Below are 27,410 nucleotides of genomic sequence, written 5' to 3'. Positions count from 1 at the left end.
CCTTCACCATCACAGAGAGTGATGTACGGCGGGTGTTCAGGAGAGTGAATACCAGGAAGGCTGCGGGACCCAATGGCATCTGTGGTTGAGTCCTAAAAGCCTGTGCAGATCAGTTAGCCCCGGTATTCACGGACATCTTCAATCTCTCACTGACGCAGGGGATTGTTCCATCGTGCTTCAAACAGTCCATCATCGTTCCTGTCCCGAAGAAACCACAGCCAGCCTGCCTCAACGACTACCGCCCAGTCGCCCTCACATCAGTCGTGATGAAGTGCTTCGAGAAGCTGGTGAGAGACTTCATCACATCCACGCTGCCCGACATCCTGGACCTGTTTCAGTTTGCATACCGTCCAAACTGTTCCACAGATGATGCCTTCGCTCACCTTCTCCACACATCGATGACACATCTGGATGCTGGGAGGGGTAATTATGTTAAAATGCTGTTTGTGGACTACAGTTCAGCATTTAACACTATTATTCCCTCAAGACTCACCACAAAGCTGGAATATCTAGGTCTCCACCCATCCATCTGTGACTGGATCTCCAACTTCCTCACAAACAGACCACAAGCTGTTCGGGTAGGCAAGCATGTCTCACCCACCCTCACCCTCAGTACCGGAGCCCCTCAGGGCTGTGTCCTTAGCCCTCTGCTGTACTCGCTGTACACCTCAGACTGAAAAGCCACTTCCAGCTCCACCAACATCATTAAATTTGCTGACGACACAGTTGTGGTGGGCCTGATCTCAGGAAATAACGAGATTAGAACCCTGGAGAACTGGTGCCAGGATAATAATCTCCAGCTAAATGCCAGCAAAACGAAGGAGCTGATTGTGGACTTTAGCAGGAAACAGCAGAGGAGCTACCAACCTGTCCACATCAGTGGAACGGCAGTGGATAGGGTAGAAAGCTTCAAATACCTTGGAGTGACCATCTCTCAGGACTTGTCATGGAGTTGCCACATCAACACCATAACGAAGAAGGCTCGTCAGCGCCTATACCACCTGAGACGACTGAGGGACTTCAGACTGCCCTCCAAGGTACTACGATCCTTCTACTCCTGCACCATCGAGAGCATCCTCATGGGGAACATCACAGTCTGGTTTGGGAACAGCACCAAGCAGGACAGGCAAGCGCTACGACGAGTGAGACGTTCAGCAGAGCGAATCACTAGGATGGTGTTTCCTGACCTGCAGTCCATCTACAAGAAGCGGTGTTGGACCAAGGCCAAGAAGATTGTAAAGGACCCCAGTCATCCCAACAATGGACTGTTTTCTCTGTTGCCCTCAGGGAAACGCTTAAGAACCCTAAAGGCTAACACAGAGAGAATGAGGAGGAGCTTCTTTCCACAAGCCATCCGTGCCCTGAATGGGGACAGGGACTAGGACACTAAATTAAAGTATCTACATACACAAACTGGACCCTCACTCACTACAATACACAACCATGGCTCGCGGAAAACACATTTTTAACACATACACTCACATACAGATAAATATGTACATATGTATATATATATATATATATATATATATATATATACACACACACAGACACGCACTATTTCATCTGTGTATATATATTTGTATTTTTATTTTTTTTCCTTATATTTCTATATTTCTATATTTTCATATTTTTATATTTTATTTTTTAACTTAAATGTAACTTATTCTATTTTTATTTTTTTATTTTATTTTTCTTTTGCACTTTTGCACTTTACTTCATTAAGTTAAGGTTTAGTTAAGTTTAAATGTAGATCTTTATTGTATAGCTTGATGTGGGCAAACTGTCATAAAAGCATTTCACTGCAAGTTATACTGTGTATGACTATGTTTGTGACAAATAAAATTTGATTTGATTTGATTTGATATGATTGTATCAGGTACAGTAGTGTTTCTGGCTTTTAGACACTGTGTGCATTTAAGGGCCATTAGAAACCCTTTCCCTTGTAGGTCCACCCTTCTGGTGTTCAGTTAGAGACTGAAGCTCATTTGTTGATGCAAAATTAGTCCTCCTCTAATGCCCCAATACACACAGATATTTTGAGAAAAGGAGAAACTGTGTCTAAACAGTACAGTGTTTTCATATTTGCTGCCAGTAGAGGGCGGCATTGATCAATCATGTGATCAGGAAACTGAATCAAAAGTGAAAGTGTCTTTAAACCGCTACCATTAGAGAAGAGATCAGATCTCATAGCTCTGGATTTCACACAGTAAGGTAATTAACTGTTTAAACTGATCATGTAGAATATTACTGTATGCTTACAGATGCGAGATACTTGGTGTGATCGTATGTTTTGAGTATTTACTGAAAATACAAGATGAATGATAGTGAAACCAGACATGAGACGAACAGAGTTTTAAATATGGGTGTGACACTCTAGAGACAATATCTCTTACATTTATATTATAATATTATACTCATATTTGTCATTACCAGAAGCAGGAATAACAACCAGTTTTAATTACTTACCACGGTTTTAATTCTTTTAAAAGTTTTACTCTGATATTCATCTTTTCTGCACTAAAACTGTTTGAACGGACTAGCAGTGAAACCTTCAGGTGTGTTTAGAGTGTAGTTTGGTTCCCCTGGTCCAGACCAATCAAGAAAATGATTATATTTTAGTCCTTGTTTGCTTTGCATTTATACTTTCATATTTACAATATGACAGAAGGCTGTCAGGTAAGGGTGTAGGTTTGATTTTGACATTGGTGGGGACATTAAAGTGGTCCACAGGGGGCCCCATGGAAGCTGAGGCGTTTTGCTTTTATGAAAGACTTCACCTTTCTTGCGTAAAGAAATTATTTTCTCACAGGTCTTGTGACATTTCTCTTCCATGTGGTGCCTTTGGAGACCTTTAATAGATGCTCTTTAATAGTCAAATGCTGGACACCTGCTTAATGAATAATTAAGACTAACCTGTGATTGAATTCTTGTTAATTAGTCTAAACTTTAGCTGTGCTCCTAAGACTTTTATTGGGGTGTACTTATTTTTGCAACATTGTAAAATGTTTAGTGTGTGCAAATGAACACATCTTGTTTGGAGTCAATAACCCACATTTGTAGGAGTATTATGTAGTATTGTATCTCATAGAAAAGGTTGATTCTAAAAGAAAACTAAAGGTTTTCTGACAAATCTGTTGGGATGTACTCATTTATGCTGAAATACAGTGTTTGTCACTGTATATGGTAGCCGACACACACTTAAGGGAGTTTTTTTTTTTGTTAGTGTGTTCCTGAGACAATAATTACAAAATTGTGATTGTTAGATTTCTGTACTTCATGATAGAACATCTAAACAATTAAACCTTCAAGATGAGAACACCACTCTATTCAAGGACTGGTTTTGAGGTTTTTAGTCTATACTGAATGCAGGTATGTTAATTAATACATTTTGTAATGTATTGATTGTAAAGTCAAATGTAGCGACAAACAAACCACTGCCTGCAGGATTGCTTCTGTCACCTGATGAAATGACATACTGATACATGCCATATGAACAGTGAGCCAACATTAACCAATTTAAAGCTCTCATTTCAAACACACATTGGTAAATCATTGTACATCATTAGCCTATCTGTCACAATACTAAATCTCACTACCAACATATCACAAGTCATTACTCGCCTTTACCTGTGAACAAGGTGGATCTAGAAAATTAAAAGGGGGCAAGAGGGGGGCAAAATTTTTTGAGGGGTGGCAACATATGGCAGACGTATATATTCTGAATTTAATCACAGTAATCACAGTTTAATGAGAAATAGTATCTACACACTACAAAAGGGCACAGGCTCAAATTACAAACTCATACAGACAGACTTAATCTCATGCAATCAATGTCTTGCATTTGAGGTTTCATGTGAAACAGTTCATATTAGGAATAAGTGAGCATACAGTGTAATCATAGGAGATAGAAGTATGGTAACACTACTGTAGGTGGGCATTATTAAAGGAAAGGCATTAAGGTAAGACACAGATGATGAGTGGTAGATGTGTGAGAGAGTGGCAGCATTTGTACAAGAAGAAACTATCCAAAGAAAATATTCACCCAAAAAGATCTACAGACTGAGCTGTACTAAGGTGAGCATAAATAGACTGTGGAAACAAATGGATCATGGCACTCCAACAAGGTTTGCTTTTACTGTTTACTGAGAGCACACATTCTCCCCAGTTGTCCCTCAGTAGCTTGAACAGATTTAAGTAACTTTAAGTTACGTTTGTAACGTTTTCTGCATTGTGTGTGTGTGTAATACACTCAGGACATTGGAATCAGCTTCAGTCTGTGTAATTGTCTACATAAAAAACATAAAGAGCAAAGAAGAAAGATATTTTGGCCTCAATGGCTTCACAGAAAAAGCCTCTCAGTCAAGCTCTCTGCAGACAGAGAATAAGTATTACATGTGTACCAAACCAACATATACATATATTTTTAATAAAATGAAAATATATGTAATCCATACATTTATATGACAGTAATATAGCAAATATTAATAAACATCAGCATAAAAATCCACACCAATAACATACAAAGCTGTAGGGATGTAGTGAAGATATTCTGGCCTCAATAGCTTGGACACAAATATTACTCCCATTTGCAACATTGAACACTAGAGAAATCTTTTTTTTCCATCTGCTAATTTAATTTCTTGATGGATAGTTAATCAGTTTTAACCTCTTTCCTCACGATTCCTGGCAACCTCTTGCCACTCTCATGGACACTGGTGATTCACGCTCATAAATGTCAAACTGGCCAAAACTTTTTTTAAATTTCTAGGCTTTCTTTAAGTTGTTGATCTCTTGACATTTTACTGTAAAGCTGCTTAGTGACAAAAAAGTGCTATACAAATAAATTATAATTTAAGGTGTGTTGCTAGGACGTCACTATGATGTTGCTAGGTGTTTGCTTTATATCCGAGGTCATTACTATGGTCTTGCTAATTGGTTGCTAGGTGGTTGTTGGGGTGTTGCTAAGTGGTTGCTAGGTGTTTGTTGGGATGTTGCTAAGTGGTTGCTGTGGTGTTGCTAAGTGTTTGCTATGGTATCTCAGGTGCATGCTACAGTGGTACTAGGCGGTTGCTATGGAGCTGCTTATTGTTTGCTAGGCTGTTGCCAGGTGTTTGCTTGGTTGTTGCTTTGTACCCAATGTGGTCGGTTGGGTGTTGCTGGTTGGGTGTTACCAGTGCTCCAGTAAAATTTAGACTGGAGATCTACAGTTTAACACCATGTGTTTTGATCAATAGTTTGAAAAAAAGACAGAGGAAATGATCATGAGCTACATGATTACATGATCTCAGTTTCAGGGCTGTAGTTTCTCACAGCAGTTTTAGTTCAGTAATGAAGTGACCTTGTGAAATCCAGAGCTCTGATATCTGATCTCTTCTTGTGGAAGTTTAAAGCTACTTTCACTTTCAGTCTCCTGATCACATGATCAACATCGCCCTCTGCTGCCAACAAATTAGAAGAAACACTGTGTACACAGTTACTACTCTCCCTCTCTCACTCTGTCTCTCTCTTTCTCTCTCTCTCTCACTCTCTCTCTCTCTCTCACTCACACTCACACTCACATACACACACAGATTACTTGCTGAGACCTGACTCCACAGTACTAAAAGTGGTTGACCTTTGGACTCTGGTCAGGCTCAGGTTTGATTTCTAATGAGTGATTTTCATATGCAGATTAGATTTCATTTGAAGGATTGTAGCTTCTTCTTACAGTTAAAGTCTTTAGCTGTGGTCAGTAAGGGGGAACATATTTTGGTTTTCAGAAAAGAGAACACAGGGGACACTTGGACATCTGTCAAGGGTTGGATGTAATAGCTGAAGGGGGCTTTGAGTAGGGCTACGTTGTAGGGCTTAGTGTGTTAAACATCTCTAAACACAGTTATGTTAATAAACATTAGTAGATAAACATTAACTTTTTAAACATCCATGTTTTTGTGAATAATTATCTTTATTTATCATTTATTCAGAATTGTTTAATGACAGATGATGATGAAAGTATGTAATATTGCATCCATTTATCAACACTAATTAATAACAATAATAGTCTATATTACCAAATAATATCCATCAAGATCCATGCTAATATCAATAATAAATAAATAAAAAATATTAAACCATCTGACATGAAAAATCACTTTGGTTCTCTTGATTTCACCAAAACAAAACCACAGGATTTCTATCTAGAACTGATCGTGGGTACCGAATGGGTTCAGGCTTTCCATGCCCATGCTGACCTCTAGCTTGGTCCACTGCAGCTTAGATCCACTTTCACCACAAAGCCCTTCCAGCTGATTTTACCCTGCTGAACTAAAGAGCTTTCAAACAGCACCTGAAAGGTCTGTAATAGAGGTTCTCCACATGTTCTGATTCTACTGGATCTCTGGAGAGTTTTCCATGTAGAGACTTGTTCAGACTTTAGCTTGTCCTGAAGAGAATGCTGTAGTCTGTGTGTGTTAGTGTGACTGTAGGTGAGATGGTGTGTGGGTGGTTGTCTTACCCACTGCATTACTGAGATTTAGATCAAACCTGTTTTAGTGACGCTGTTCAGTGAAGTACATCCACTGTCATTAGATCACACACTCAGTAAAGCTCTTAACAGCTGAAGAGACGCTGACCTCCAAGAGAGGAAGGGATTGCTTCTTCAATCTCACACACAGTGTTCTGAAATGTAGAGGTAGGAAATAACACCTGGTTTTAAATGTACGCTGGAAATGGAATATTTACTGTATGCACTTCATTTTTCATCAGTCATACAGTGTTGATATAGTGTTGATAGAGTTCTGATTCTGATGGACAGGACAGTTGAGTATGATCTGCTTTATGAGGAAACCCTGCAGTGTGAGAGGAGAATCTGTGTTTAAACAGTAAGACCCTGATTAAGAGTCAGTAGTTGACCGATTTGACCACTTTACACAACCTGTTTACTTCTGGACTGGGTTTAATTAATAAAGTATCCATGGCTTTAGGTGATCATGACTGTATTGCTGCCTCTGCAGAAAATGGTAATGTAAATGAATGAGGGAGTGAGGGAATGAGCTACATCTGATTATAATATCTTCACTGTAAGGTATAGAATAATAATATGGAGGGAAATAGACATCATTTTCACTGGTTATAACATGACCTGTTAACACATGATGTAGCTCAGATAATGAACGAGCTGCAGTGCTGCTTTCTGGTAGTACTGTACTACACTAGTATTACTAGTGGATACTCTTTAACTTCATCAGTGGAGTTCCAGTGAGCCAGAACTGAACGTGTTCAGCGGTGAATGGAATGTTATCATGCTAGCTAAGCTAAAGCTAACCGGCTCCTCTCTCCTAAGTTCAGCAACAGTATTCAGGTTGATGGTTTAACATTTATTAAATGATATGTTTAAAGCTGTGCATGGCGACGGTGTAAAGATCTAACAGAGCTTTTTATTTGATATTGTCCGGCTACAGTTTTCCACTTTAATATTTGGAAATGGTTTTCCAGTATTAAATAAGTGGATACCGCCCAAACCTGGTGGAACAGCAGCCTAATGAAAGAGCTGTGAAAACAGGGTTTGTGATTCTGCTGGTATTTTGATTATCTAGACAGCCAATCAGAGGCTTAGCTCATCAGTTGTTCAGTCAGCTCAGTCAGGAAGTTAAACAACAGTCAGTCAAGAAGAATTCAGGACATCCAGTAGACCCTGATGCAGTCTGATAGGACAACCTAGCAGCTGCTAGTTTTAGCTGTTGATGTCTATATCCTATAATCTTCTAACTCTAAGCAGTTATTAATGCTGTGATGAGAATGAAAACCTAGAACCTGAAGTGGAACCAAAGAATGAGAACATGATGTGAACACATCACACAAGTGCTAGTCTGTTCTAGTCCCATTTCTGAGGAACTCTCTCTCTCTCTCTCTAGGTTCAGAGGAAGTTGGGGAGGTGGAGTGAGAGCGTCAGATTCTTATTTCTCCAGAATCAGATCAGAGACCCGACAGCAGGCTGGAGCTTGTGTGTGTTGTTGTTGTTGTTGGCAGCGTGCCATCATCCTAACCTGTTCAACATGATGAGGGAGCTTCTTTCACTTTCCTCTGTTCAGCACTTTTCTCTTTTTTACTGACTACACAGCACTTCAGATCAAACTACTGACCACACAGCACTGCAGATCAAACTACTGACCACACAGCTCTGTAGATTAACCTACTGACCACACAGCAATGCTGATCAAACTACTGACCACACATCACTACAGAACAAACTACTGACCACACAGCACTGCAGATCAAACTGCTGACCACACAGCACTGCAGATCAAACCACTGACTACTGAAATTACTGACCTCAGTGAACTGCTGACCACACTACTAACCACATTGACTGACCACAGAGCTCTTTAATAATGTTCTTTTCTAAAACCCTGAAGAGTGAAACCAGTCAGAAGCAGAACTGGAGCTAAATTATATGGACACACTCCTTCCATCAGCAAACACACACAAAGTGATAAGAGTACTGGAAACGAACCAGAACCAGTTATTATTTTTTTATGAAATGTAGGAGACCGTCTGTCTGTCTGTCTGTCTGTCCTCTCTCTCTCTCTCTCTCTCTCTCTCTCTCTCTTTCTCTCTGTATTGGTTGTAGTCACTCCTGTGTGTGGAATGTGGTTTGGTGTTTAGTGGAATCTGGAGGCACTTTTTGTTTTTCTAATGAAATGTAGATGAAGTTCAGACACACTCTCAGTTCTAAACATGAACTCAACACTCCCCCAGATATGCCCCCCCCCCACCACCCACACACACACACACAGGTGTGTAGAAGTCATACTATTAGTCTGCTTCATGATTTATTTCTCTGCATGTATAGATCAGAGCAGTAGACTGCATGTAAATTAGCTCTACATAGTCACACTAGGTGATGAATGAACTCATCATCATTAAGTATCTGTTCACAGCACTTGTTTCCCAAACTGCACTGTTTGCATACTCCACACACTGATTTTTATTATGAGGTTGCAAGTAGGGGGTTCTTACTGATAACTCCCCCATGCAGGCCCATTGCTGTCATATCGCTCTGCCCTTCTGGACAGTAAATGACCACTTCTAGCTAGGAATCTGCATTTTATCCAAATTTGCTTTACAGTTTTAAAGCGTTAGTCTTAATGATATTCAAATAATGCCCTCTTTAAAAAGGCTACAGCACTGAGGACATATCAGGTGCATAAAACAACATCACATACATCTTTCTAGTACTGTACTATATTTAATTTAGAAATGCACCACAAGACTCCATAGCAGATACATGTGGCTTGACTTTTACACAGAAAGAGTCTAAAGTTGAAGAGTTGAAGAATCTGGTCTGGTGCTGCTAGCCCAGTCCCTTCATAAACCAACTTGACAAAAACAGCAAGTCTGTGTACATACAGTTTACTGATACCAAACATGAATTCACCAGATTATGTTAAAGATGTATGCAGTTTACTGATATCAAACCTGAATTCTCCAGACTATAAAGGTTCATTCTGATTCACAGGTTCACAGTTATTATGCCGAATCAGTGCCATTTCCGTCCCCAAGAAATTACATGTATAAATGTGTGTCACGCACGTGCTGCCGGTCCTGTAAGTCTCAGAAGCGCGCTGCAACATGACAATGTGCACAAAAGTTGATTGTAAAATACGTATTATTATTAAGCACAGTGTTTTGCATATTCACATAATTGTAAATTTAATATATATATATAATTAAAAACATTAATAAAAAACTACATAGAACAAATAGCATTTGTTACCTGTCCCTGCTGTTTAACTATACAATTTACCAAGAAAATCTAATTATTAAAATCCTTCAGAGATGTGTTTTTTTTGTTCGTTTTGTTTTTTTTTTGCTCAAAAAATTCCATCTATGCTTTAATAAATGTTCATAAAAAATCCATAATATTTAGGTGAAAATACACATTTTAGTTATTTCCCTAGGTTTTCACTCAGTCCTGTTAACGTAACACATTACCCCATCTAAAAAAATTGGAACATTCCACAGATCAAATGTTCAACTGGAAGTTGCATCAGTTGGATCTTCTGAAGGCCATGGGAAGGCCAAAAGTAAGTTCCTTTCTTTTTCGGTCTGTAACTATGACTGAGGAGGTCAATCTCAACGTTTTGTCCTGTTACCTAAATTAATTCTTAGATTATATATGTTTATTTTATTTAGAAGTTTTACAGTTAAAGTTACACAAGCTGTAGATCCGCAACCAAGCACTTCCAGGTGTATTGCCATAGATCAAAAATATTGATCCCGGTATTCTGATCCAAACTTGACTGGTGCAGTGTGTGGGATCCTGATGCAGTATTGTGGCTGATTATAGAAATGATCTGTGCATGTGATGGAGGAATGATCAGTGCAGGGGAGAAATGTAGAAACTACATATAAAGTCCCTGTTAAAGGATAATCTGTAACTTTGCAAATTTCTAGTTTATTCCAATTACTTCTCATGGAAATTTCCCAACTTTATATTTTGCAACCTTAGCTGTGCAACAACCAAATGTTAGAATGTATTTATATAGTAGCTAATAGAAATAGACATTATTGCATTGCAGTATGAAATTTTGCAAGTCACAGGGATGATGTAACAGTACATTATGACCTCTTTAATGTGTTATTTAATGTGATGCACATGTGCGTTTTAGGCAACATAATCAAGGGCAAAGAAGAAGACAAAAAATCAAGAATTACTGTTGAAGAAACAAACCCAAACCCTAATGTTCATTCTTGTTACCTGATTATTAAAAAAAAACAAAAAAAACATAAATTACTTTTTTCCAGTTATGTTTGGTCTATCATGTATCCATTTGTTTAATAAATTACATGATGAAAAAAATGTATACATTTCAGGTTTGAGTCTTCTTGAAAAAATGGCATTGTATCTTTTAGAAAAATACAACATACAGGCATATATAGTGTTTTTTAATCATAAATATCAATTATTTGAACATGTAATCAGCAATTTCTTTAAAATAAACACTTTCTTGAGGGAAATTCTAATTATTAATTAGTTGACATGCTTTTCAACATTCTTTTTAAATGTCACATCAGTTTCTGTAACAGGACTGAGAAAAATGTAACCATCTTCGGCTTAGAAACCTTATATATTTATGCTGCCTGAGATTGACCAATACATGTTTTAATTTAAATATGTGTTATTAGATTTAGAGTTGAAAAAAGATTAAGTTTACTTTTGAAGAGTTACAACAAGCAAATGGCACCCATTCGGTGGAATGACCCAGCTATATAATTCTTTTGCATCCTCAAGAGATGTATGTCCTCACAGTTCTATCTCTCTCTCTCACACACACACACATATACAAACACATAGAGCTGCTGCTCCTATGCTGCATATGTTCATCTTGTGTCCTCTCTCATCTTGCTTAATCATCCAGTGTTAAAAAGTAGTCTCTCCTTTTTTATGACAGTTTTATTGACTTTAGCTTGGACCTGTTGCCTCTCAAGGGAGTGAAAGTGTTGTGTTAGAGGGGAAGCAGGGTGTCTAGGTTAACTCACAAGCATCATGAGACATTTTATGATCTTAATGTTATGCTACAGTTTCAAAACATATTTGAAATCGCTGATAATTTCTAAATAGTTCATTTTTTTTAGCCCAATAATGCCCAGAAAATATATTTCAGCTTGTTCTGGCTACACCCAAGGGGATTTTCTCCACTCCACATAGACCCTCCTCCACTCACAGTGTAACCTGCAAGCTGATTTTCTATTTGTTGAAGGGTGGGACTTAATTCATAAAAAGTTGCCATGTTAAGTGTTACGGCAGTCTAACCATAGCCTTAGAACATCAATAGTACTTACTTTTGATTGAACTGAATGTCTTTCTATTTTTACCCTGGATCACCCTTCATTAACTCCAGTCACTTGAGAAAACCTGCATTCTTCTTTTAAAATATTTATTAATAATTAATTTCAATCTGCAATGATCTCTTAGATGAATCAGGATGTGGAAGTAACTTCACTACGAGTGATGTGATATTTAACACACTGCCCACTGGACCACTCGCATCTCTCTCTCTTACTATATCCTGTAGGAATCATTGGGGTTACCAAATTTTCACACGTAATTAAATACTGTACTTTCAGAAGGCATGTTAAAAATCTCTTTCTCTCTCTTGTTTAGTGTTATTGGCTTCTATAACTCCTATGTGTAAAAAGTGAAATCCATTTTTTTTAATTATCTGTTGATTAACCTTTTATGTCCCATGACCTTTATTACGCTCTAAGGATTACTAAATAGAAATTACATGCAAAGCAGTGCAAACTGGCTGAGTTGTTCCTAAGTTATAACAGTGTGGGGAAAAATCCCACTGATGGTTCAGAGGAATGAATGAAAAGCACTTGCTAATAAGTCAGGAAATAAAAGATAGAAAAGATTTAAAAAATTTAAACTGTGTTTCAGGATGAAGTTTCTCTGGGTGACGCTGCTGATGTTCTCTGGTTTTATAGAGACCACACCAGGTATGTGCAGTATCCTGTAAAAAGCAGTGTCTGAGAGAGTGTTTATAATTGTTTATAATTTATTTCATTTTATGTTTATTATGTTTATTTGTTTTATCTGTGGTTATGTGCCTATAAATGAATAATATAGTAATAGAGACTGAGTCATTGTGTATGCTGAAAAAACATTGTTAATATTGTAAAAAAAAAAAAAAAACACTTTCTTTTAAATTTAATGTCTCCTACTGCTGTCCTCAGTGGGGAGCTCAAGCACAGGTCATGTGTGCCAATGTGCTCTGCCCTTCACCTGAGGCTCATTTCCAGCACAAAGGTTTTTAAGCACCTTAGTTTTGGTTTTGGGTGTTTGTTTATTTGGTGACATTACTTTGTAGTTTATTTTTCTTATTAAACCCCATCTAATGAAACATCTAATCTCTTATGTTCTACTAACTGGTACATTATGATTCCTGCTTATATATATATATATATATATATATATATATATATATATATATGAACTTCACTAACACTCTTTTTATTGATTATGTTTCTGATTCTGCAATACCACTGAATAACATAAGGTTGAATGGGCAAGAGTCAAAAGTTTTAGAACACCCTCCAAACTGAGACTTGGTTCAGTATTAAGATGTGCTACCAGGTGTTGTCATGTGAGCTGCCTTTAACATAAGGAAACAGAAACGTGTCTTCTGATGATGTTGTGGATGTAAGTCAGTCAGACCTCTTCCTATACCAGACCTCTTTAGTTTTCTTTAGAGCTTTTTGGTGGAGGTAACTGTCCTCACAATGTTCTGTTATACACAGTCATGTGAAAAAGAAAGTACTTTGAATGTGATTGTTTAATCTATCAGGATATAATAAGTGTTGGTCCTTAGTAGGTCTTGAAATTAGGTACATACAATCTAAGATGAACAACACCACACTGTGTCATTATTTATTTAACTAAAATGAATCCAAAATGAAAAAGCCATGTGTGGAAAAAAAGCTCACTCTATGAATCAACAGCTTGTAGAACCACCTTTAGCAGCAATGACGTAATGAAGTAACGGTTTTCTTTCTTTCAGTGTCTCACATTATTGTGGGGGCATTTGTTTTTGCACAGCTCCCTTAAGGTCCTGCTGCAGCTTTTCAATTGAGTTGAGGTCTAGACTTTGACTGGGCTATTACAACACTTTTTTTTTTTTTTTAGCCATTCAGTTTGTAGATTTGCTGGTGTGCGGGGGATCATTGTCCTGTGGAATGACCTATTTTCGGCCAAGCTTTTGACTATTTAATCTTTGACTATATTACTTTGGTATACAAAGGAGCTCATGGTCGACTTAATTACTGCAGGATGGTCCTGTGGCTGCAAAAAAAAGAATAGGCTTTCTCCTGGCAAAATGTGCATGTTATACTTTTTATACTTTTTCTGATTGTACTGACATGAACTTGAACATTTAACATCATAACTGAAAAAACTTCCTTCTTGTATAGAGGTGGTCACACTTGCTGAGGATCAGAAAACAGTAATGGTGCACTTAATTTTTCACACACTGCTTCTGGTTAAGACCTGCAATGGACCAGATGTTGGTTTTATTATGTTCTGATATCTAAAATCATAAAATTGTTTTACATGACTATATATATATATATATATATATATATATATATGTATATATATATTTACGTTAACTCATGCAATAAATCTAGAAACCTCAACGCGTTCATTTGTTTTAAGCACAAATGAATAATTTCACCAAGATTGGCCTCACCTTCCCTACCTGTAATTAACTCTTTTGACAGTTCGATGTTGCCGCTCCCCCTAAAACTTTAAAATATAACAAAACAAGATACCACACATAAAGACAGGAAAATGAGAGCAAGGAAATGTCTGAATAAAAGTTTGTATTGCATGTGTTGTATTAGAAGTTTTAATTTTGTTTATATTACTACTACAATACTACTATTATTACTATACTACGAGACTATGTTATTATATATGATGTTTTGTTTTTTTTTGTTGCAGAACGCTTTACAGTAGTTGGTCCAGATTCTCCTCTTGTTGTTGAAGCTGGTGTGGATCTGGTTCTGCCCTGTTCACTCCAGCCCAACATCAGTGCTGAAGAAATGATGGTGGAGTGGTCCAGGTCAGATCGAACTGGAACTGACACACTAGTCCATCTCTATGAAGATCATGTAGACAGAAATGATGAGCAGATAAAGTCATACAGAGAGAGAACAGCTCTGTTTAAAGAAGAACTAAAGAAAGGAAACACCTCACTGAAACTCTCAGCACTCCAACCTTCTGATCAAGGAGAGTACAAGTGTTTTATTCTGGATGGCTCCATATATGATGATGTTACTGTTCATGTTAAGGTCACAGGTGAGAGTCATTAGAGGTTCTATAAACACATATTATTAAAATCATTATTATTATTATTATTATTATTATGTTATTGTTTTATTTAAAATAGTTTCATTTTTCAGTTTGTGTAAACCAACTGTGTAAAGTTGATGAGTAAAGCAATTTAATGTCATGACATGACTACTGGTCCTGATTAGGCACCCAACGATACTGTGAGCAGTAAAGTGAAAAAGTAGTGGAAGTCGGTTATGGCTGTACTCTGAGAATAAAGAGGATTAACTGGATGAAGGACTTTTATCATTTCAGTTGACTCTTTTCTTATTTCAGTACTTTTTACAGTAGTTGGTGCAGCTGATTCTCTTGTTGCTGAAGCTGGTGAAGATCTGGTTCTGCCCTGTTCTCTCCAACCTAACATCAGTGCTGAGGATATGATGGTGGAGTGGTCGAGACTCCATGACACAGACACACTAGTTCACCTATATTCAGCTTACAAAGACAGAAATGGTGATCAGATGGAGTTGTACAGAGGGAGAACAGCTCTGTTTAAAGAAGAACTGCAGAAAGGAAATGCCTCACTGAAACTCTCAGAACTCCAACCTTCTGATGATGGAGCTTACAAGTGTTTTATTCGGTATGGCTCCACATATGATGATGTAACTATCTATGTTGAAGTTAAAGGTAAGAACAATTTCAGTGTAACATTACTTATTGATCATTTATTTTAAACAAAAGCATTCATCCATCTTCATTGTACTTAAGTTAAGCAGTGACTACAGGGAGTATCACAATTCTTCATTCTACATTTCGATTGTATTGTATATATTCTTATATTCTCACATATACAATTATTATAGTGTTACATGTATTCAGCCTGTGCGACAGTGCCACAACATGAAACAGTTTCAAACACACTTATCATTCTTATAAACTAAACTTTTGAAACAAATTGATTCTTTAGATTCTCCAAGCACACAGTCACATGCTTACATATTAAATTAGCTTAATAGATTAGAATGCACAAAGATGTGCAAATAATCATTGTTGTTGGGTTTGCTGAACATGTTTCAGTGGCACAACCAGTGGTTGGTGTGGCGCAACAGATAACACCACTACCTGCCACTGAGCTACCACACCAAGTGGGAGACTGGGGTTCGATTCCCGGTCTGGGTGACTGCTGCGCTACACCAATAAGAGTCCTTGGGCAAGACTCCTAATGCTACGTTGGCCCTCCTCTGTAATACGAGTAACCTTGTAAGTCGCTCTGGATAAGAGCGTCAGCTAAATGCCATAAATGTAAATGTTTATTTGATTTGTTTTTCAGGAAAAGGTTTTCATAGTTGGAAGATTGCCATCATCTGCATTTCTGTTTTTGCTGTTATTTTAGCTGCCTTTGCCAGTTACATCTTGAAAGGTACACTCTTATTAATTATTTTCAGAAACAACATTTAATTAATATTAATTATTAGGTTTGGAAATGGACATGTATAGGAAATATAAAGTCATGAATTCTGGGAGACTGTATGCTTAGCAAGATTGTGTTAAACACTGACCCACAAAACATTATGAATGATCAGTAAATATCTACATGTATATGCTGTGGATTAACGTAATATAATGGATTTTATTAACAGTAGTTGCTGCTGATCACTGTCTGCTATAAAACACTCAATATTGGACGATGTTTAGACTACATTCTGTGTATCTAGGGAGAATTTACATCCATAGAAAGGCCAGCGTAAAATACATTATTTATGTGTAATGGCAGATAACAGATTTTACTAAAACCAAACTGTTGTTCATCTTTGATGAACCTGATGTGTAAAATAATGAAGAGCTGTTTTTCTAAATATGTAATATGTAATATGTAAAACAAAACCAAATCATTTGGTACCTTTTTTTGTAGCTTTTTGGGGCCCATGGGTGGGAGGGGGGGGGTGTAATATAGCAGGACATGATCCAATGGGTAGGCAAGTGGAGCCGACCACAAATGGACTTGTGGACATCAGCAGCAAGCAGACAGCAGGGGGCAGCTCAGCACATGGGAAAGAAAAAAGAAAGGAGAAAATGATGTGTTTAGGAGTTTGAGTAGACTGATGTACGACCTGTAAAGGAAGTAGATTAGAGAGACTGCAGTACTGATCAGGAACCTGTGAACAGAGTATTACAGCAGTACAGTCCAAATGTGTTAGTATTCACACAATCTACATCAGCAAGAATAACGCTTCAGTGCATTGATGGATTATCCAAAATCTGGAGCAAAAAGGTAGATTTTTAATCAAGATTTAAACAGTGTGCCTGAGTCCTGAAGACCAATAGGAAGTTTCTTCCAGAGTTGGGGACTTTTATTGTAGACTGTTGATCATGAACTGGGCCTTGCACTTGTCCATACCACTTGTCACTTCTAAAAGAGCTAGCAACATTAGCAAAAGGTTGGTTAGAGCTTGTCTTCGAATAAAGAAATACCAATAAGTAATCTTACAAAACTCCATTTGGAAATGGTAAATGTGTATTATCAATATATTGATATATTAATAAATGCAATTGCCATGCAAATACTATATATTTTAATAATCCAGTTTATTAAACCTACAGACAGAGGAAATAACCTTGACCTAATGAGAAAAAAGAGGGAAGCCTTTTGGATTTTTCACCTTAATAGTTTATTCCCTGTATGGATGAACAAGGAGTTCATAATAAAGGAATTCCTTTAGATTTTATTTTTTTTCTCCTCTATTACTATTATTATTGTTTATTTTTATGTTTGTTCTAATTTAGAAGATTTATCAGATTCAAGCTGTGCATTTAAGGTGTGTAGACTGCCCACTGGTTGACTCTGTAACTTTGTTTGTTCTGATTGGTAGGTAGTATTAACACATGGGTGTTGTTGTCATGTTACTGGTTATCTTTCAGAAACTTCCTGGTCTTTAAACAACTGTGTATTTAAACAACAGTCTAGCCACTATTCTCTTCAACCCCAATGGAGGCCCATAAGCCAAAACACAGTGGTTACAAATATATTTCTACATTCTTTAATTGGGCTGAGCTTAATTCAGACTTTAGTCAGATTTTGATAATAAAGGAGGTTTATATTAACACAGCTCAGTTATAGTGCTGATCTTTTATTAATATGCTATGCACTACATATATTAATATGTAATATGTATATTAATATGTAATATCCTAATATACTGGACTCATATTGGAGCAGTGGTGTGCATGTATGAATGAGACTGAGATCACAGAAGTATTCATGCAGACAAAAAATGGTTGATCACATTAAATAACACACAGTACTGTACAAAAATCTCAGGGATTGTAATGTCTCCCTCTGCTGGCCTCAGTGGGGACAGGTCATGAGCACTTCACCTGAGGCTCATCTTCAGCACAAAGGTGCAGTTCATGATTGGACTGATTAGGACTCCTCTTAAGCAGCTCAGTTTTGCGTTTTTTTTAGGAAGTCATTGTGACAGTACCAATTGATGCGTTGGTGGTGCACCTGCCCTGACAATGAGTATTGCTAGCATTCATGTTTTTAAAATGTTGGTGAAAGAGATTAATAAAATAAAGCTGTATATTACGTTTGTTTCTGTCATATAAATAGAAATAATATTTTAAAAAGTAGCAATAAGTTAATGTTATGTGTTACTGGGAGATAAGTAAAAGAATTTAAGTTATGTCAAAATGTATGTAAACATTTATTGAGTGGTATTTTGCACACAATATAAGCTATAAAAGAACTGTTCCACGGATTCAAGTGCAGTTCGGGTGATTTCTGTGAATTGGGGGAAACAGGCTAGAACAGGCAGGCGTCAGTGTGACTCAAGGCTATGAGTGGATGCAGTTATGCCTGTGTTAACTGCATCTGAACTGAACTGCATTTTCTGACGTGTAGTCAGTCTCAGTCATTTGTTCAGAGGATGGAGAAACTGTTGGGCACTGAACAAGTGCTGGTTTAAGTGGGCTTGTCACAATCTCGGTTGGAACTTTTTTTAGAATTTTTAGTGTCTTTTTTATTGTTTTTCTTCACTTGGCCGTTTTGATGCTCGTGCTGCAGGTTGAACTGTCAGTAATCTCAGACTGTGAGTGTGGGGGTCGCTCCCTCTTAGACTCTGAACTTTGGGGTTTATCATTTCTCTCTCTGCTCTAAAAATAAATTAAGTGCATGGTGAAAAGCATTGGATGAATTTATGGAATGCTGGTGGGTTAAAGTTAAGTCAAAGTTCACTTACTGCTAGAATCTGAGTTGAATTGAGTAAAACCTCAGTTAAAAGTTTGAGTACCAGCTAAACAGAAATTAAAACTGGTTCACATATTAAACTTTAAGACGAGCTGAGCAGCCTGCAGTGTGTTTTTTGTTTTAGTTTAGAAACTGGGAGCCTACTTGGGTACTGTGATAAAGACCGTACCATTATAAAAAAGATAAATACCATTAAAGTACTGGTGTATGGGAGATTTAATGACCTGTGAGGGGTTAGCTACATTTCTGAACATTTCTCTGGGGAGATATCACCTTAGCAAATGAGCCAATTGTGTTTGTTTCTTTGTTGGACCCACCCGCACCTCCCATGCCACTAGTCTTAGGGTTAAGTGATACAACAAGTCCTTGTTCAGTTATGTACCTGGTCGGGGTGCTACACAGGCATAAGGGGGAAATGTGAAGTGAATGTGAAATAACATTAGAATAAATACAAATAAACAATCCATTGGGACTGATCTGTGTATTTACTAATCAAACAAAAATGTTGCTGAAAAAAAGGAATTCTTAGTTATTTAATATTTGTTTATTTCTATTCATTGTTACAGTGTTTCTAGAAGCAAAAAGATTTACTTGTTAAATGCTTAATTTAAAAGTGTGACAGAAGACAGGAGAACACAGTGATCACAGGGTGAATTTCTGAAAGTCACACAAGTGATCAATGTAACCTTGACACATGTGACACAGTCATTTTTAGTCTCTGGTAATAATGTTCGTATAACATCACAGAATTACTATGGGTTATTTGTTAAGAGAATAGATAGCGCTGCCACTTATTTTACACTACAATACATAATAAGCTATAGATGAAGCATCTATGTGATAGATGGAACCATAGCTTACAAGCGTGAGTTCCACCAGGAAACCTTAAGCTGTAAGCCGTTAGCAAGTAATGTTTGGGTTTGCTTGGTATTGTGGGAACTGTAGTTGAAATATATATTGACATGGTAACGATGGTTCTTTTGTCTATCTCGCCCCCTCCTCCTCTCTCTCTTTCTGCTGCCTGTAGAGAGAACGGCACACATGCTTTCTCTTTTCTTGCTTTATTCTTTATCACACAGTTCTGTTTAGAAGTGAACTTGCTAATGTTTAGATTTTACTGCTTAACACAGCAAAGGCTGAACCAACTAAGACAGGGGGAAAAATACAACTCTATGTGCTCTATGTGAACAAACTGCAATGTTCATCACTGTTCAAATCAATGAAGGAAACCTAGTTTTATGCTTTTGTGGAGGGTATTGATATTTTTCTCTTATCGAACCATGTCTACACATCTACTTGTAGTTTTAGTTGTCAGGGTTCTGTATAGAATGATATTCTTAACTAAACCCTTGTAGAACCCTTTAAAGGATGTAGTGACAAACAATAATTAATGCTCATTAAAGCCTCTTACAAAATGAAAAGATATTTTACAGCAGTAACTCACTGCTGCTGTTTACTTTAAGGACAGCTCAGAAAATCATGTGATTAAGCAGTTTTAGTTGCTGGATGACAGTCTCTGAAAGTTTTTTATCTCTGTAATTGCAGATAAATACTCAGTAAAGGAGCTCTCTCCTAAGCAGTGTTCAGTCATCACCTACATGCGTCTCCAGACAGAGAATCCACGAAAAGAGTTTGACCTGAAGAAATTCAACACATCAGAGGAGGGTTACAAGAGACTCATCCCAGCTGTAACAAACTGCAGGACAGCTCAGTGAGTTCTTATCACAGTTTGGTCTGATATGTTCTTCTATTTGGAGTTTCTGCTGCCTGCTGGTAAAATAATGATGAAAGGGAAAACTGCAGACTGAATTGCTGCTGCAGTTCTGCAGATTTCTTTCCAGGCTAACCTGCGTATTTAAGTTGGGATGGTTTGTCCAACAGGTAATGCCCTGTTTTTTTGTTAGCTCATGAGTGCATTCCTCAGTTTAAATTCTATTGATAGCACAGAAGATGGTGGAGGACGGGAGAATGTAGACTGTAAGGACATTTAGGAAACATAGTGAACTACAATTCATTCATTAATGCATCCAGCATGCCCTGTGTCCACACTGCAGGCTGGTGGTTTTACTTTGGCTTAAAGGCAGTGTTTATAAAACACAGTGAGCTGTCAGTGAAAGTGGGGATTACGGTGAGTATCACTGCCAGTCAGTGTGTTGAGTATCCCGATATTAAAAGAGGGAGAGTACGACGAACCCAGCTTGTATAATAGTGTTTAGCAGCTTTGAGTGTGGCAGAAAGAAAGTGTAGTGTGGAAGAGGGACAGTTGTAGAGGGAGAGTTCAATAAAGAGTCATCGTTATACAGAAACAAGGAGGCTGAAGCCTTTGTATCAAGACCCAGTGCATCAGACAAAACTGAGGCTACTACACCAAGAGCTTAGAGATAGCAGGGCAGTCCCAGTACACATAGAGTATTGAGCCATGACAACTGACTTTTCAAATATTTATACCACTTGTTTTAAGTGAAGATACTGTGTAAAATGCATGTAAACACGATCTGTATGCTATGGTAGAGAAGCCTCCAAAAAAGTAGTTACTATGAATTTTATGCCTATGCTCAAACAAAACAATAAAAGAAGAGCCAATGTAATGTGTCTTGAATCTGTCAGTGATCTCTGTCTGAACATTAATATCCAGTTTACAAGCAAACTATAATAAATGTAAACCTTCAAATGCAGTTATTATAAACTAATTTCTGATTCTTTATGTGTAACTTCTTTCCTTCCCATTATTGTAATTTCAACTATATACAGAGTACACAGTGAAACGAAACAATGTTCCTCCAGGACCATGGTGCAACATAGACACAGTACATACAGAACACAAGTGCAACACAGTACAAGTGCAGACAGACAATACAACACAATACAGACAGGGGTAGTGTGCAAATTATGCAGTGTGCAATAAATATTGGGTCCAGTGAGGTAGTAAAGTTATTAGTTCAAAATGCTCCCCATATTGTCTGGGGTAAATGGTTGGTGAATGAGAGAGAGCGTGTGTGTGTGTGTGTGTGTGTGTGTGTGTGGGTGTGTGTGGGTGTGTGAATTAGTTCATTAGCAAGGCATCCAGGTTCTAATGTAGTGAGGCATCCCCAAACCATAACACCAACACTGCCATTCAAATTTATGTTGTTTTATGTGGAGATTTGAATTAGGCTGCTGTGTTTTCAAGAGTACATTTTAAAAGTCAGTACTATCACAATAAAATATTTGTGAAACTCCATGCACATTTAACAATAATAATAGTTAATCTTTTCCCCAGTGCTTTAATTAGAAAATCCTAAATTCTCCCCCCAGTACACTTCACTGCACAAGCTGTACCTCATCTGGCACCACTTTTAAATGAGTTAAAGGGAGCACTAATTCTGTAAACTTACTACAGGCTAGATGCTCAGTTCAGTAGGTTTCTCCAGCAACACTGCTGTGTCTGATCCACTTGTAATCAACCACAACATCCACAACCCAGTGTAACAAACACTTGTTACTGTTACTGTAAACACTGTTACAAACACTTACACCCACAAACACTGTTACTGCTGTGTAGAGAACGATACACCTTTCAAAAACACCTGCTCAGTGGAGGTATTTACCACTGATGTCTTCTTTGTGTGAATCTGCTGTGTCTGCTCCCTCTCTCTCTCTCTGCAGACTTGCTTTGTGTAATCTTGGGAAAAACACCTGTGGAATTCTGGGATCAGCTCTACAGTCAAAAACCTGCACCCTGAAAGAGCTGGACCTCAGTAAGAATAATCTGCAGGACTCAGGAATGGAGGAGCTTTCTGCAGGCCTGAAGAATTGTAAACTGGAGACACTGAGGTCAGAATTAAAACTTTCCTGAAGTTCTGCTGCTCCAGTTAGTTTGTGTTTTAATATATATTTTAATATACATGGTGACATGATTTAACAACTACATTCTGAAGATTTTTCAACATCGAACAGCATGAGACTGATAATACTGCCTATATGCACATCATTTCTTTTTTACAAACTCTCACTACTGTCTTTATGTCTGTCTGCATCTATTCTACAGTGATCTCAGTCTTATTAATGTATTTCTGTTTAATTTCACTTCTTCTCATTTAACTGCTTTCTCTACTGTATTTACTCTCCTTTTGCAGATTAGCCCTCTGTAACTTCACTGGGAAATCTTGCACATTGCTCATATCAGCTCTACAAACACAAACCTCCTCTCTGAAAGAGTTGGATCTCAGTAGCAATGATCTGCAGAATTCAGGAGTGGAGCAGCTCTTTGCAGGACTACAGAGTTCACACTTTCAACTGGAGATACTCAGGTCAGATTTCTGTCCAAGAAAATCTATGATATGAAGCCACTGTATGATTTATGTTTTATAAGCGCTAATATATCATTACTTTATTATATGACATTACTTTAAACATTATCTGAATTGTTTAAAAAAAATTGGCATCCTTCCTGCCTCAGTTACTGTTTTTCTGTTCATCAAAATATTTCAGGGGAGGGTGCAATATCAAGGGCCTGACACTCAGCACTGGCCATTAACTCACTTATATCTATGCTAACAGTTTCCAAAATAGCAGAAGTATTTGACAACATTTTATTGTTGGAAAATTGTCTTTAACATTCACAGCGCAGACATAAATGACTTGCCTGAGAACTGAAATTATGAATGCAAACTTAAGCAGGATAAATACTGTGTATTATCTGCAAAAAAAGATTAAGCATATTTTGGACTAATTGATGGACTTTCAGATGATCTGTTCAGCTAATGTGCTAATTACCATTATAATAACATTTGAATAATATTATGACATGTAATTGTTACATAATTAATACTGTTCAGATGGGATTAGTTCCTTTAATTGGGAGGTGTAGTGTTGTAATGTTACCACAGGATGTCTGGAATGCTTATGACCAATCTACAAGATAATCAATCTTGGTATAAATGAAAAAGATGAGTTTAGCATCCTTTTTCTAAAACTGTAGGGAAGTTGTATTTTGGGAGAGCTCCAGTATTACTGTTTGTTAAACTAAACACAATGCAGCCTGACAGTACTGACAGGATATTTACCAGAACATTAATCTGCATGGGATTAATAAAAACATGGTTATTCCTATAGTTTTATTTTTACAGCAGGACAAAGGCTTTACTGACAGTATTATAGTTAGTGCATGTGCATAGTGCATTAGTAATGTTTGTATGAAGTTTGCCTCTTTAAACCTTTCGTAGCTCCAGGGTAAATTAAAGATGTTCAGTGTTCCCATCCTCTGTGCATACATGCTTCATACATCTGATGCAAGAAAAGGAATAAAAATACGAAACTCAAAAATACAAAACTTTTCCTTAAAAATAAGAAAATCTGTATGTCTTTTAATTTTGTTTGTTTTCACTTCATTTTGTTAATATCAGTCCTTTGTTTGACTGATGCCATCTTGGCGTCCCTTGTTTGTTTTCCTACCAGTTTCCTCTTATTTAGTCATTAGTTATTTTGTTCTCTCATTTACAGCCATATGCAAACGTTTGTAGAAATAGCATGATTCCTTTATACTGATGTAAACTCTATTTGCTTAATTTAACATTTAATCGCAAACATCAAAATAATTAAATACGGCATGTGCAAAAGTAATAGTATATTAAATATTTTGGGTTGTGTTGAATTCAGAAAATACATTTAAAATGTTAAATATTGTGATAATTTGACAGCAAATACTACCTTTTGGCAATTTTTCCTGTAATATCTTATTATTGTAAAATCTAGCTGTTTCAACAATGTGCTTGTCAGCAAAGCTTTCTCTCTTTCTCAACTTTCTATAACTTTGGTAAATGTACAGGTCAATTTATACATTTGTCTATACAAATATATAAATACCTTTTTTCTTTATCCATCATAAAATCTGGTGTGTGTTTTTCTCCTTTGCAGATTAGCTTTGTGTAATATTGGAGAAAAGGTTTATGAAAATCTGGGATTTTCAGTTTTAAATCTAGAAAACTCCCTGAAAGAGCTGGACCTCAGTAACAATGACCTGAAGGACTCAGGAGTGGAGCTGCTCTGTGCTGGACTGAAGAGTTCACACTGTAAGCTGCAGATTCTCAGGTCAGTGTTTCTGTTAGTTCATTCTAGACGTAAAAATATAAGACTGGTGTTAAGTTGGAGACTTAACTGTTTTGACAAATTGTACTTCACTACATTTTAAATCTGTATCTTTCAAATCTGTTACTAAAGTAAAATAAAAACAAACTGGCACTGAAATCACAAGAAAGATGGAGATGGACAAGTCAGACCTGTTGAATTTGGCTGAGGTTGAAGGTAATGAAGTGAGACATATTTAAGGGACCACTTTGGCTTTAAGTGCACTTCACTTTCACTTTGACACTACTGAACTGCACTGTAAAGTTACCGCTTTACCTCGAAGTTACGTCTTTGCTACTCACACTACGTCACACTATAATTTAAATGTAAACTTTTTCTATAGAGCTTTTTTAAACTGATGTTTCCTTCAGTGAATAGAATGTGATGCAGTGCTGTAAATGGTGTCCCAGCATGTGTAATGTGTAAAATCCGCTTCAGTTCACATGATTCTTTCACTGCAGATGCCAGGTCTGTATCTCTCAGCTTGTCCAGAAATGCATGCAAGTGTGTCATTCTTGAGTCCAGTTAAAGCTTTAGTTTTCCTAAAAACTTTTCATTTTGATGCTGAGGTGGATTCATGATTCTCACATGTGACCCTGCTACTCCGAAATCTAGACACTCTCTCTCTCTCGTCCTAACTCTGCAGATTATCTGGTTGTATGATCACAGAGGATGGTTGCTGTTCTCTGTCTTCAGCTCTGAATTCAAATTTCTCCCACCTGAAAGAACTGGATCTGACCTACAACAACCCTGGAGAGTCAGGAGTAAAGCAGCTCTCGGCTAGACTGGAGGATCCGCACAACACACTCAGGTATGGTCAGCTGTGTTCAGAGAGTGGCGTGTATGTCATGTTTAATATGACAATTTATCAAATGGCATGGTAATTCATATAATGTATTCATATCACGTAATATATACATATATTACGTGACATCATGTGCCACTGGATTTTTATCGTAATTACCTTTTATTGAACTATTTCTTCTGTACAAGAATTCTTATGTTACCCTAACGATACTCTTTATTTTACAAAGTCCCTAATGAAAGTAAGTATGGGTAAGGGTATGAGATACCTGTGGTATCGCGCAGAAGGGTGGCAAACGTCTTAAACGTATTAAAGCAACCATAAGAAAATCACTGCACCCAAGACACAAATTCCCTACATAGCAAATAGACCTTTACATTAATAAAATCACACAGTTCAGAGTGATCAGTCAGCCTCTTAAAAAGTGTCAGCATATTACAGATATCACAAGATCCTCATATATCCCCTTACATAATATTGTAATTACTACTTCAGTAAATACAGGCACACCTAATAAAGAAGAGAGCGTCCTGTATGTACAGGTGACAAATGTACAATAACTGTCCAGTCCTACGCCTGACTCTGAATATTCCTATCACTAATGTAATTCATTACAATTGAAGGTTCTGGTCAAGCAATCTGATTGACTGAGAAGAGTTTTCTTTTTTACTGTACCAGCTGCATCATTTTAGGGAAAACGGTGTTGCTATGCAATGTCTTAGTTTAATGCTAAAGCAAAGCACCAAATGGTAGAATTTCTTGCTACAGCGCTTCTACAGCGGTTGCAACAGCGCTAATTCATGCTAACAAGTGAAAGCCATGTGACGGCTTAGAAAGCCCCAGTCCCAGGTGTCCTTGATACGCTTAACGAGGGAAGCCGGACGCAGAGCCGTGTGTGTGCGACTTCCGGGATCCCAGAGTCCTTATTTGGGCTTAACAAGGGCCTGAAAACTGTCTGCTGAAATCTAAAAACTTTTGTGCTTCAGGACAACTTCAGGACATGTGTGTCAATTTATCACACTAAAGTATATACACCTCTTACCATTCACCTGCTAAAACCTAGACCAGGTCATTACAATATGTGTGGTTTTCAGTACTATATTTAAACACAAAACATCAGATATTTACTGATGAAATACTTATACAGTCTCAATTACTATAAAATACTAAAGAATAGCTGGCGTTATTCATGCATTTTATTACTTCAGTACTTCTGTATATATTCTGTTGTTCTCACATTACTTACATGTACTACTAATATGTACAGAAAAATTTACTAAATATTTACTCATTAAATACTAGGTACTTAAAAAGAAGATAAGATAATGCTTTATTACAAACCGGATTCCAAAAAAGTTGGGACACTAAACAAATTGTGAATAAAAACTGAATGCAATGATGTGGAGATGGCAAATGTCAATATTTTATTCGTAATA

The 27,410-nt window shown here is 37.2% G+C and overlaps 1 protein-coding gene across 5 annotated transcripts in view; it reads left to right on the top strand.

Annotated features, from left to right (window-relative positions):
* LOC140536165 (uncharacterized) overlaps positions 1 to 27,410 on the top strand; it is a 206,667-nt gene that overhangs the window by 166,377 nt on the left and 12,880 nt on the right. Inside the window, exons 2-11 of one of the 5 annotated variants that reach the window (XM_072657839.1) lie at positions 10,006 to 10,067; positions 12,428 to 12,486; positions 14,489 to 14,845; positions 15,155 to 15,505; positions 16,149 to 16,238; positions 20,610 to 20,775; positions 22,710 to 22,877; positions 23,180 to 23,353; positions 24,960 to 25,133; positions 25,816 to 25,980. In XM_072657839.1, the coding sequence (XP_072513940.1) occupies positions 12,429 to 12,486; positions 14,489 to 14,845; positions 15,155 to 15,505; positions 16,149 to 16,238; positions 20,610 to 20,775; positions 22,710 to 22,877; positions 23,180 to 23,353; positions 24,960 to 25,133; positions 25,816 to 25,980 (1,703 nt within the window). In that variant the 5' untranslated portion in view covers positions 10,006 to 10,067; position 12,428. Of the gene's footprint in view, positions 1 to 2,184; positions 2,215 to 10,005; positions 10,068 to 12,427; positions 12,487 to 13,046; positions 13,190 to 14,488; positions 14,846 to 15,154; positions 15,506 to 16,148; positions 16,239 to 20,609; positions 20,776 to 22,709; positions 22,878 to 23,179; positions 23,354 to 24,959; positions 25,134 to 25,815; positions 25,981 to 27,410 lie in introns of those variants that run through there. The other 4 variants (XM_072657843.1, XM_072657842.1, XM_072657844.1 and 1 more) reach the window with 4 other exon arrangements.

Source organism: Salminus brasiliensis, chromosome 15, assembly GCF_030463535.1.
Source record: "Salminus brasiliensis chromosome 15, fSalBra1.hap2, whole genome shotgun sequence".
Taxonomy (NCBI): Eukaryota; Metazoa; Chordata; class Actinopteri; order Characiformes; family Bryconidae; genus Salminus; species Salminus brasiliensis.
The sequence above is the reverse complement of the archived record's forward strand: the minus strand, read 5'-3'. Positions and strand labels throughout refer to the sequence as shown.